Here is an 11,600-nt window from a genome sequence, read left to right on the forward strand (position 1 = left end):
ATTCTTGCGAAAACACTGTCATAGTCCAGTACGGGGTTTCACTGACTTCTGCTGTTTGGCGCTCGGGGACTTTCAGTGGAACTGCCATCGCTTCTGCATGAACGACGCTGCAGGGTACATGTCTTGAGCTGGTAGTGGTGTGGTAGGAATACGCGTCCCTGTCGTAGCGCGCTTTGCTGCTGCGTCAGCAAGATCGTTTCCGCAGGTCCCCGCGTGACCTGGGATCCAGCACAGTACGACCGTGTTTCCTGCTCGATCCAGCGAGCTAAGACACGATCGGATGTCCTGGACCAGTGGATTCGACGAGGAGAAGCCACCAACAGCCGGGAGACTGCTCAAGGAAAAAATCAAATGCAAACTGCTATCGTCTACCTCAATAAGACAGAGGGCTTTGCTGATGGCCATAAGCTCGGAAGTGAAGACCGACGCGTGTGCGGGCTGTGTGAATGACCGTGTTGTGGATCCACACACACAAACGCACCCCGCACCTGCATCCGTCTTCGAACCATCCGCATAAGTCATCACGCATCCGTCAAAGGAGGCTATGTGCTCTAAGGCTGTGTCTTCAAGTTCCGTCATGAGAACGCGTTGCTTTTGCATGTTTGATAGCGAAACATCCACTCTTGGCGATGGAAGTGAAGACTGCTCCCAAGGAGCAGTCTCCATGAGTTTAGATTTAGGACACATCGTAGGCTGGATGCAAGTTGCAGTGAAGTTTCGGTCCCCTACACTGGCCGAAGCCGGTGCCGCCACGGGGGCGAGTATAAGTCAGTAGCACACAGAGTGCGCCAACGTGCGATACTCCACATCAGCGTTTACCGCAGACCGCCACCACGCACTGGTGCCTTCAATCACAGGCAGTCCTATCACGTGACTCGCGCCGATTATCCGACGCAAGGAAGGTCGCCGGGTCTCCGGTCTTCGGTCTCCGGCCCGCTGGGGTTTGAGCCCAAACGCGACGAGAAAAGGACGAGCGAGACGTGGCGGGAGGAGGGGCCCAGACCCGGCCAGAAAAGGACGGGCGAGACGCGGCGAGAGGACGGGCCCAGACGCGGCGAGAAAGGGACGAGGGAGACGCGGAGGGAGGACGGGTCGAGACGCGGCCAGAAAAGGACGAGCGAGACGCGGCGAGGGGACGAGAGGACGGCGCGGCCCAGGCGCGACGAAAGGACGGGCCTAAACGTGATGAGAGAACGAGCCCGGACGCGGCGAGAAGACAAGCCCAGACGTCGCGAGAGGACAACCGCCGGCACGCCGCGGGCGGACGGCGGCGGCGCCGTTTCAGAATGCAGTGACCTCTGACCTGCGACTGGCGCCGCTCTCTGTTCCGTCGCACCGCCGACAGCACGTCCCGCTTGACCTTCTGCAGTTCGCTGACGGTGAGGAAGGACAGCTTCAGGTAGTTCCTCTTCAGGCCCACAAGGTGGTTCGGCTGGGAGGGAGGCAAGCGACATGGTGACGCAAGAATGGACGGCTGTCTGTTTGTCGCCAAGCTTCGTGCCATGCGCGCGTCGTCACATCACATCTACAGAGTGGCGAGGCAAGGAAAACTGGCTGCCAAACTATAGAGTAAGACAAAAACAAAATAGAATAACAACAGTGAAGCAGTGAAACACAACACGTACATACCCTACCATTATGCGAAATGTTCCCCACCAAGCAATACTTAATCTAAAGCAAGTGCCACCGCAGCAAGCCGCACATTTAGCAACACACTACGTTATGGGGAGTTACTTTCGCAACAAGCTTCTGCCGTTAGTCCGGAGGTCCACGTTCGGATGGTGGGGTCCAGGTGCACGCACCACGCGCTGCTCAGCGCAAATTCAGATCACAAATGTCCAGTCGATCAAAAAGTTTGGACGAAACATTTTAATGACGCCTACAAAAAGGCATTGTTCAAACAAGACATTCGATAACAAAAACAATGAGAATGACAACAAGAAGACAGCTAATAGGACATTCGCGTGAAACACCAACGACCAACCGAATATCAATTGAGGTAGGAGCCTGCAAATAAAACTCCAGAAACTTCGAAACTTCGGGATTCGAACCCAAGATCGTCGGGCCACCCAATCGCCGCGCAGCCCGCACAAAAATGAGACGACGGCGCCCGCTGTGCGCGACACGAGTGAAGCCGACACCGGCGGCACCGACGCCGGCCTCCGCCAGACTCGACAGCATCTTACCAGGTCCAGGTCCTCCTTGGAGACGGGCTCGATGCCGACCACGATGCCGGCATACTTCTTGGAGAGGAAGGCGACGATCTCCTCGTGGGTGCCCTCCTCCGGTAGGATGTAGAAGTACGGTTTGAAGGGCAGCGAGACCTTGAAGCGGCCGCCGTTCTCCTGAAGGAAGTAGTAGTCGACGGCGCCCACCAGCCGCTTGTCCTCGTCCAGCACCTCCGTCTGGCGAGGACAGAGCGTGGGTATTTCCCTTCCCATCAGGAGGGTGCAGAGCTGTCTGATGTCATACGAGCGGTAGTCCCAATCGTGAACTAACAAAGCGCGGTTCATCGCCAGAGAGGCGCAGGCGCCACACAACACGAGTGTTTGGCTGGACGGTTCCCACAAAAGACGGGTGAAATGAAATGGCGTGCTGTGACATCCAGCCTGCATTGGCACTGAACGCCGCACTCGGCTGCTGAGGCTTCATGGCGTCGCCCACCTCTTACCCTGGTGGGGAGGAGCCATGTTCCTAAGACAAGTCCGAGACATCAAGTCAGCACCGTCGATATCGCAATGCACATACCAGCGCTGATGCCCCAGTGCGCCCACTCTGCGCACACGAGCCGCACACCCCACCGAACATCTGGCCACGGAGCCTCCACCGGCAGCCTCACCACCGCCCCACAGTCGGGAGCGACCCCGGCGGGGCAGCGGCCGTGCCGCGGCGGCCGCCCGCCTACCGCGTGGAAGTTGAGCAGCCAGCCGACGCGCTCGCACACGTCGCGGGCACGGCAGAACCCGAACTTGGTGTCGATGGCGTCGTTGTCGAGCGAGTTCTGCAGCCGCTTCTGGGAGGCATCCTCCTTCCTGGCGACACGCAGGCCCGTCTCATCACGCCCCGCTCAGGAGGGGGGGGGGGGGGGGGAGGGACGGTGCGGCGACACACGCTGCGGGGGAGGGGGAGGGGGAGGGGTGAGGACGGGGACGTCGGCGGAAGCGGGGTGTGAGATACGCGGCCGCCGGTTCCGACTCGAAAAATACCGCCGCAGACGTAGGCCCCGGAGGTGGTAAGTACTCGATATCGCGTCGGGCGGCAAACTCGTCCACCCAGCACGTCACCAGCATCACGCAGCCCAGAGGCCCGCGCCCGAGCAACGCGCACGTATCACTGAGGTGCACACGTCTTCGGTCAGAATTCCTATCCGCCTGTGCTGTCTCAGCACGGACGACGCGCGGAGGGCGGCGTCCCGGTTACGAACGTACACCCAGACATGTCGGATGGCTGGTTAGTCACTCTGAAGTCAGGTCCGTCTGGGGCATATTTGGGATGGCCGTGATGTTTTCCTCAGCACCAATGCTGTCACAGAGATAACATAAAATTCATGCCCAATTCATTCGCACTTATATCCCACGCTAGATACTTGACAACGAACTGGTCCACCGCCAGTCGCGTGCTTTTTATAACACAGATGGCTCTGATTCGGGAAAACGCGACCCACCATGCCTATCATTGAGTGTTCCGCTCTGCTCGGTAAGCCCACAAGCGTACCACAGCGGGACGAGCCTGTGACCAACGGATGAGCAGGCACGGCCGGCTGGTCAGCCGCGGAGTCTTACATGTAGAGTCCGCATAGAGCGTCTACGACTGAATCAGAGAAACCCTCGAGTTCACCGCCCGCCGAACGATTCCCAGGCCATCCGAGGGGTCCAAATCACTCGTCTGGCCCGGGCGACAGCAAGGCCTGTCTCGGGCCGGCATGTGTCGTCGCTTCAGCCGAATGGCACGCGCCCGGAGCCCGGAGGATGCCGCGCTGCTCGGTCTGCCACATCACGGGGGGCACGACACCGCCCCTCCCCAGCCGCACCAGTGGCCGAGGCCTTCGCCAACTGGCGCGTGACTCGGGCGCCCGCCAGCGCTGCCTGACGTCAGAGGAAGAGGCCGGCGAGCTGGCGATAGTGGCGCCGGCGCCGCTTCCTGTGGCCAGAGCGAGCCTGGTCGAGGCGTGAGCGACCACGCGCCCGCCGGCGGCACCGCGCCATGGCAGGTAAGCAGGGCGGCGGGCGGCAGACGCGCGGGCGCCGTCGCCGCACGACCCGTCTGGTGGGCGTCCAAACTGACGGCTAGTGTCGCACCTACATCGCTGCCATTTGAGTGAGGTGTTCATCTCGATGACAGACGGCCGGCTGTGCAATTTGTTCTGTTCTATGGGAGGGACCTCGGGCCAGACCCCGGTCGAGTGATGTCAAAAGCAGCGTCGGAGGTTGTGTTTCGGTTATCCATTGTCATCTAGGATTGCCGTCCGGCCGCACCCAGTCCAAAGCACAGCTGCCTCAGCTGCCAAGGCTACATTAGGACGAAACATCTTCATCCAGCTTAAAATTCTCAACATTGTCGGACGTTCAATTTAACGCCGTTTCTTGACCCACCCCGGGTGTCACCATCTGGCAAGCCAACGGTCCTTTTTTACAGTTCAGCGATTATTCGCCAGGGCCGCTGCACTCTCTCCCCTGTCGCTAGCTTGTGGTTGCTAACCATGCCACATGTCAGGTCAGCCTCGCGTCAGCGGCAGCTTCGGGGACTCTGTCCCGCTCTGATATTTATCACGGCGAATCGGCGTGATGCACAGAAAAAAACTGATTCTGAAAGTTGGATATAGCGGGAGCCCAGAGCTATTTCGCGCAGATAACCCGCGGTGAACTGTGACATGGCTACGCCTTCCACCACCTTCTGCGACGCACCAGTGCGAATCTAGCCGGACCCTCTGTATATCAAACATTGCAAAATTCGTCCGAACGAGCTCCAAAATGGCACGTTCGGTCACCAGCTGTGAGCTGCACCAAACATGCATGAACAAAAATGATCCAGCAAGCCGTGAGCTACGGCAAACGCACCCACACAGGCATGCACGCACCCACGCACGCACGCACGCACGCACGCACGCACACAGGCAGGCACACACACATACAGAGTTGCCGTTCGTGCGCGGCGAGCCCGCGCACGGACCATCTCCAGCGGCGGCACCGGTCAGGGCGTGACGGACGCTCTGTGCTACGCCCTGGCAGGTACCCTGACCCCGCTGGCGCACGGGCTACTCCTGCTGCTACTGCTGCCGCTAGTCGCCGCCAGCATCTCCCGACTGGAGAACGTCAACAAAACGAGGATTAGCAGCAACGGATTCGCTGAGGTACAGTGGACAGTCGGGAGAGGACCGGAAGGGGGAGGATCGGAAGGAGACGGGGTGGGGGCTGGGGGGCACAAGGAGGACGGTACGCGGAGAGCGAGCAAGCCAAGCGGAGAGCTGGAGAGGACGACATAAAATAAGTACCAGCTTCTCTGGCGGGGCATTTAGCAGCATAGGTCATTAAAATAGTACACTTCCATCTCACCCAGGATTAGGGTAAATGCGAGTTTAGGGCAAACGGACAGGGGACCTACATAAGCAAAACGAATAGCAGTGTCATTTACGACCAACGCGTGCGAGCAACGCGCCCCGTTGGCTACCGCCCACGCCACTCAGCTGCCAGTGTCCGACGTTGCGATCAAATCAATGGGCGGCAATCCTTTGGCGGCACGCCCAGACTTCACTCAGCCGCCTGCTACTGAAGGATAGTTGGTGAATTGGCCGAGACATGCATGGCACACGAATGGTGGTGCGCGCAGCACGGACAGCTATGCCATGGTTTTGTTGTTTATTGGAGTTAACGGGCGCGCCGACTGCGGCGGTCATTTGGCGCCTAGCCATGGTTTTGTACAGCATGTTAAAAGCTCTCGGCAAAAAATTCCGTTGAAATGGAACGGCTCTGAAGGGGCGTTCCTCTCGGTGTCCTCGCAAAGAGCTATGGTTAGCAACGGGGCCTCAACCCAAAAACCTCCCTGTGAAACGTTGTGTCAAATCTCAGATTTCTAGCAATGCCTGTACTTATTCCGTTGGTAGTCGCAAAACTGCCGGCAACATGTCAGTAATGACATCATTAATCACCAGAGAGTGGCAGCCGCGCTGTCCTGCTCGGTCCAACGCGCTGCCCGCCATTCCAGGCGAGAACGATACAGATCACTGGCAGCCGCATCGGGATAGTCGAGCGCGACGCCTTCTCCCATCCGGCGAACGTGACGGACGCGACGCTCCTCATCGTCGACACTACGATAGGCGACTGGTATGCTAACGACATGAGCTCCTTCGTCAACGTCACCATCACGGGGAGCACAATCGAGCGGCTGCACGCCGGCGGCATCAACGTCTCCCGGCTGGGCCACGGCAACTGCACGCCGCCGGCTGCCGCCTCGCACGTGCACGTCCGCCTCACGAACAGCACGGTCGGCACGCTGGCCAGCGGCGCCGTCACGCTGCGGGCCGGCGGCGGTGTGCTGCGGCTCGACAGCAGCGCGATCTCCAGCGTCGGCGCCGGCGCGCTGCGGCTCTCATTCCGCGTCCGGCTGCGCGTCAGCAGCAGCGTCTTCGGCGCGCTCTCCCCGCACGCGCTCCGCGACGTGTGCTCCGACCTCGTCACCTTCCGCTCGAACCGGCTGCACACCGTCGGCGCTTATTCGCTGCGCTTCGGTTCGGAGCTGTGCGCGGCGACCTGTCCGCTCGCGCGCCTCTTCGTGCGTCGCATCCGCGACAATGTGCTGCCCTGCGACGAGCGGCTTCGTTGGCTGCGGGACGCGCAGGCCGACTGCAGCGCGCTGCCGAAGTCGGTCGCCGACGACTACCGTCTGTTCGCTGACAGCTCGCTGTGCGGCGACGAGGGCGTGCCACGGAAGGTGGCTCAGTTCCTGGGGCCGTCGCGCACCGGGTCGCGGCTCACGCGCTTGGAGCTGGTGATGGCGGTGGTGGTGCCGGTGGGGATGCTGGCGCTGGCCACTGGGGCGCTGTTTGGCCGCTGGTGCGGCCGACGGGCGGCGCGCGAGCAGAGCTTTGACGAGGAGCCCCACGCGCTCCAGGTCAGCCAGCCGCTGCACCCGTCCATCTACCGCAAGGAGCGACAACGCCAACAGAAACTGGTGGACGCCAGGGAGAAGCCACCCACACAGCCGGACAGGACTGAAACTGTCCTCGCACAGCCGGACAGGTGAGACGATGTTCCTGCGACCTTGAAGCACACAGCAGGTGTGTTTGTATTCAGCTGCGTCTTTGCACTTGTACTCAGATATGTCCTAGAGAAGTACCGATGCCTAAGTGTGGACCGCACGGGCCGTGCGAGAGGCGTGCGCACCAGGAGTGAAACCGCGCACCAGACGGGGTGGGACTCACGACACCACACTGAAAAAGCACCTTGTATTCAAAAGGACATGCAGCCGGGTGGCTGGGCGGGGACTGTTGAACTGCCAAAGACGGCGCTTGTTTCCAATACAGTTCCTAACGCCTACGCTGATGCCAATCCTGGGGAGGAATGGCAGCCAGCAGATGCCATGCTCTGCCTCTCAACACAGACCTAGAAATCCGTGGGCTCTAGCGACGTCGTCAGCGCAGGCTCACGAATAGGTCGTACGTCCGTTGGCGCGACTCGTGTCGTCCAATGACCACAGGCGTTCGGGTGAGCTTTCCTAGACAACGGATCACTCTCTCTGACATTCCTGGCCGCCACTTACGTCACTCCAACCTGCCGTCTCCATCTGGGTCTCCCAAACTTCAATTGCAACACTTTCCTCGACAGGATACCAGAGAACGATTACGTGCCAGTGATGCGTCCGCCGCTGTCGGTGCCGCCGGAGAGCGACATCCCACCTCCAGTATGCAGCCGGCCACCGCCAAAGGGCCATCTCGACACCGCCAACGAGCCGCTCTACGCAAACCTGCACGGCGCGAGGGCGCTGGCCGGCTGGAAGAACTAGGCTCGCCCGTGGCGGGAGCAGGCTCGAGTGTGGCGGGAACGGGCTGGACTGTGGCGGGAGCAGGCTCGACCGTGGCGGGAACAGGCTGGACTGTGGCGGGAGCAGGCTGGACTTTGGCGGGAAAAGGCTGGACTGTGGCGGGAGCAGGCTCGACCGTGGCGGGAACGGGCTGGACTGTGGCGGAAGCAGGCTCGACCGTGGTGGGAACAGGCTGGGCTGTGGCGGGAGCAGGCTCGACCGTGGCGGAAACAGGCTGGATTGTGGCGGGAGTGAAATCGACTGTAGCGACGCCTCCGGGCTTGGTCGACATGAGTGTGGTGCACCAGCAGTGTTCTAGGATATTACAGGGGAGGAGGGGGGGGGGGGGGGGGGGGGGGCGCCACGGCAGCGTACCTGCAGAACGTGCCGAGACGGTGCACCGCACAGCTGACGGGAACAGTGCACCCACGCAACGCATTAGGGCTTTGTGCCGAGAGTGTACCGGGCCGGTGCGTCATGCTGAGAGCGTGCCAGGACTCTGTAGCAGGAGAGCACAACGAGAGAGTGCACGGGGATGTGCTGAGGTGACGCACGGTGACACCGGGCCAAAACAATGCCAAACCAGTGCGTCAGAACCCGAACGATCTACGAGGAGAGTCACAGAACAGCGCAATGCCCCAGTGTATCGGGCTGGCGTACCGTGACAGAGTGCCGAGACGGTGATCAGACGGGGTCAGAGAGCTGGGCCGGCGGCGCGCCCGAGCGGTGCGGCCGAACACTCTTCGGAGGAGCACCGCACCGGTGTGGTGACGCGCAGGCGCGCCGCCACTCGGCGCCGCCGCCCGGCAAACTGACGCGCGACGGCGCGCCGGATTCGCACGAGACCGTGGCAGGGGTGGCCCGTCCACCGCGCGAACAATCGCGGCGCGCGCACGGCCGCGCAGCCGTACGTCCCGCCGCGTGCAGTGCTGCGGCGGAATCATGGGGTACCAGCTGTCGTGCGGTGCACTGTTCGCGCAGAGTGCGTGCGCGAGCGTTTCCACGTCTGTGTTTAGTTGTCTAAAGTCGTGACGCGCGCACGCGCTGCCGTGGGCTTCTTGAGCGCTGCTGCGCGAGAAGGCGTCGCCGCTAGGGAACCAATACCATTCCCTCTCCGAACGAAGGTGGAAGAATCAACTCAACCAAAGAGGAAAGGCGCAGTCGTTCAACGCCCTGGTGGGCATATATCTTTAGATCTGGATATGTCCATGTACAAACGGTGACTGCGAAAGAAAATTACCGCTTCTTCGAAGCGTATACGTGACGTTGAACACTACCGACTACTATCTAGGTGAAGGGACGCAAGAAGACATCGTCGGTGGGAGGGCGGGAGACAGACGGGCTCATGTGTCACGCCCAACGCTCTGGGGGAGTATCTGAGATGATCGGCGATCACGGTGTCTTGGTAGTTGGTTTGCTAGGTAGTGGTTGGCAGTTGCGCTAGGTAATTGGTTTGCATTGCCGGTCGAACTTCAGACATGGGCTACATTACACGCTGTCCTCGTATGTTCCCCAGACCAGCTGACTGGATCCGGATCACTACCATGTCTAATTTGTAAACGCATCTGCCGTGTGCGCATGCACTCGGCGCCGAATGTAACCACTTGGCGTTTAACTGTGCGCTCGGGCCTGAGCTCTAATGCCCCGGTAACCGCGATCGTGTCATTCTCAGAACGCTTGTGCAACCGCCGTCAAGTAACGCAATAGCTGGCCTTTGCTGTTCAATAAACGACCATTGGATGGAACCATATCTGGCCGACGATCACAGAAGGCAGCCCAGTAAGACAGAACCTTAGAACAGTCCAATGCTAAGCTCCTGACATTTGGTTCAGCCTCAGAGCCTTAGAAACTTGTAGCATGCAATCAAGCTACCCACAGAACAAAGCATTCCAGAGACAGTTCTCTATGCAAGCTCTGGTATGACATGTTCTTCTCTTCTCATCCACTTAAAGCTCCACCAATCCTGGCAGGATCCAATGCACCCCCAGCATAGTCCAGACACAATCCTGGTGTGGAGAGTCAGGCACGAATGCACCCCCAACACTGCCAGGACACAGTTCTGGTGTGGCTCGAGGTCAGTCAGGCACAAATGCACCCTCAGCACAGCCCCGGCACAGTCCTGGTGTGGCCCAGGGTCAGGCACACACCCAGCACAGCCCAGATACAGTTCTGGTGTGGCCCAGGGTCAGAGTCAGGCACAAAATGGTACCACCATCGTGCAAACACAGACCAAGGGTGTACCAAACAAAGTCTAGCATGTAAGTTGTTCAGTGCTTTAGTGAGGAATGTTATTCATATAGATAAGACAGAAGTATTACCCTCATTCCTTGGAAAAAAGCCAGAAGAACGGAGATATAGTTGGGTTGATATTTTGGCAACATGCCTTTATCAAAACAATAGTAGAAGTTAATATTGATCACAGATGGCGGCCTGGCAAAACCAGACCTTATGGTCCAATGCTAGGCTCGTGACATTTGGTTAGGCCTCAAAGCATTAGAAAATTGTGGCATGTTTTGTTTGCATGCATACTTGGAAACTGCACAGCAGCTAGACCTTAGAACATCATTTCATCTTTTTAATGCAGATGTCTAGGCTTTAGTGACAATGCCTGGCCTATAGTAACCCATAGCCCTGGTTGTCTGCATATTATTACAGAGCAAATATACCCTACACAGCCAGATCAATAGCATCTACAAGAGAGTGTGCATTTATATGGATGTCTCACCATATGACAACTAGCCCCCTCCCCCCTCCCCCACCAATGCAACCAGTACTTCTCCACCACACATGTCCAGAATGCAAAAATAATCCACTGTACCACCCAACTATTCAACATCTTTGCACTGAACCTGGGGCTTACATGTGTCAAGCTAAGGCCAGGCCAAATTGTGTTGAATATTTAGATAGCTTTAGTGTGAGCAACATTTCATTTCCACCTGATATTGCTCTTGCCATACCATAATTCCTCCAAACATCATCTCTCTAAGAGCTAAAAATAGTCATAAGCATGCACGAAAATTTTGAGCACTCATATCTACTGGGTGCACTGGCTAGTATTGTTGCAGAGATGTCCCTGCTATACCAGACATGATCAGTGACACATGAATCTTTTGGAGTATGGGCACAAGTCACTATGTTGATTTGAGCATTAAATACTTTATTGCCAGAGGCCATCACAACAATAGTGCCTTAAAGCAGCCACAATTTCTGGTAGCGAGCCCATGCTTCAAACACCCTGTTCATACACAGATAAAAACAAATATGTCTTGTCTGGCATTTGGGGTTGGTAGAAGTCAAAAACATCAGGTGGTAAATGCTTCCAAAAATACAGTCAAACACAACAACACAATTATCAGACCATACACAACACTACCATCACTCACCAAGTACCATCATCTTTTCCAGCCTGGAACTTCCCAGTATTTTTCAAGAATCCCTTTTGCTTCGCTTGGGCCATTCTGCTACGAATTGGCAACTTCGCTTAGGCACGTAGTGCAGCGTACCAGGAATAGCTCTAAATGGGATACGACTCAATCATTACAAATAAATGAGGGCTCAACCGAGAGTTTACACCATCCCTGGCA

The 11,600-nt window shown here is 58.1% G+C and overlaps 2 protein-coding genes across 2 annotated transcripts in view; one reads left to right on the forward strand and one right to left on the reverse strand.

Annotated features, from left to right (window-relative positions):
• The window catches only part of PolE1 (DNA polymerase epsilon catalytic subunit 1), a 48,404-nt gene extending 36,804 nt beyond the window's left edge, over positions 1-11,600 (reverse strand). The window contains exons 1-4 of the mRNA XM_037216804.1: positions 11,400-11,600; positions 2,906-3,032; positions 2,187-2,405; positions 1,304-1,432 (exon numbers count right to left, since the gene is read on the reverse strand). Of these exons, the coding sequence (XP_037072699.1) occupies positions 1,304-1,432; positions 2,187-2,405; positions 2,906-3,032; positions 11,400-11,473 (549 nt within the window). The 5' untranslated portion in view covers positions 11,474-11,600. The remainder of the gene's footprint in view (positions 1-1,303; positions 1,433-2,186; positions 2,406-2,905; positions 3,033-11,399) is intronic.
• LOC119093790 (uncharacterized) lies at positions 4,160-8,339 on the forward strand. Its single transcript, XM_037216801.1, has 4 exons — positions 4,160-4,210; positions 5,229-5,350; positions 6,202-7,235; positions 7,821-8,339. The coding sequence occupies exons 1-4, from the start codon at positions 4,204-4,206 to the stop codon at positions 7,996-7,998; spliced, it is 1,341 nt and encodes a 446-aa protein (XP_037072696.1). The 5' UTR covers positions 4,160-4,203; the 3' UTR covers positions 7,999-8,339.

The sequence above is a fragment of the Pollicipes pollicipes genome, unplaced genomic scaffold, assembly GCF_011947565.3.
Source record: "Pollicipes pollicipes isolate AB1234 unplaced genomic scaffold, Ppol_2.1 Scaffold_4002;HRSCAF=4701_pilon_pilon_pilon, whole genome shotgun sequence".
Taxonomy (NCBI): domain Eukaryota; kingdom Metazoa; phylum Arthropoda; class Thecostraca; order Pollicipedomorpha; family Pollicipedidae; genus Pollicipes; species Pollicipes pollicipes.

Excerpts from the sequence above, each read along its gene's own strand:
- LOC119093790 (XM_037216801.1), top strand. Across the intron at positions 5,351-6,201 it reads GCAGCAACGGATTCGCTGAG|GCGAGAACGATACAGATCAC; the intron begins GTACAGTGGACA and ends CCGCCATTCCAG. Across the intron at positions 7,236-7,820 it reads GTCCTCGCACAGCCGGACAG|GATACCAGAGAACGATTACG; the intron begins GTGAGACGATGT and ends TTTCCTCGACAG.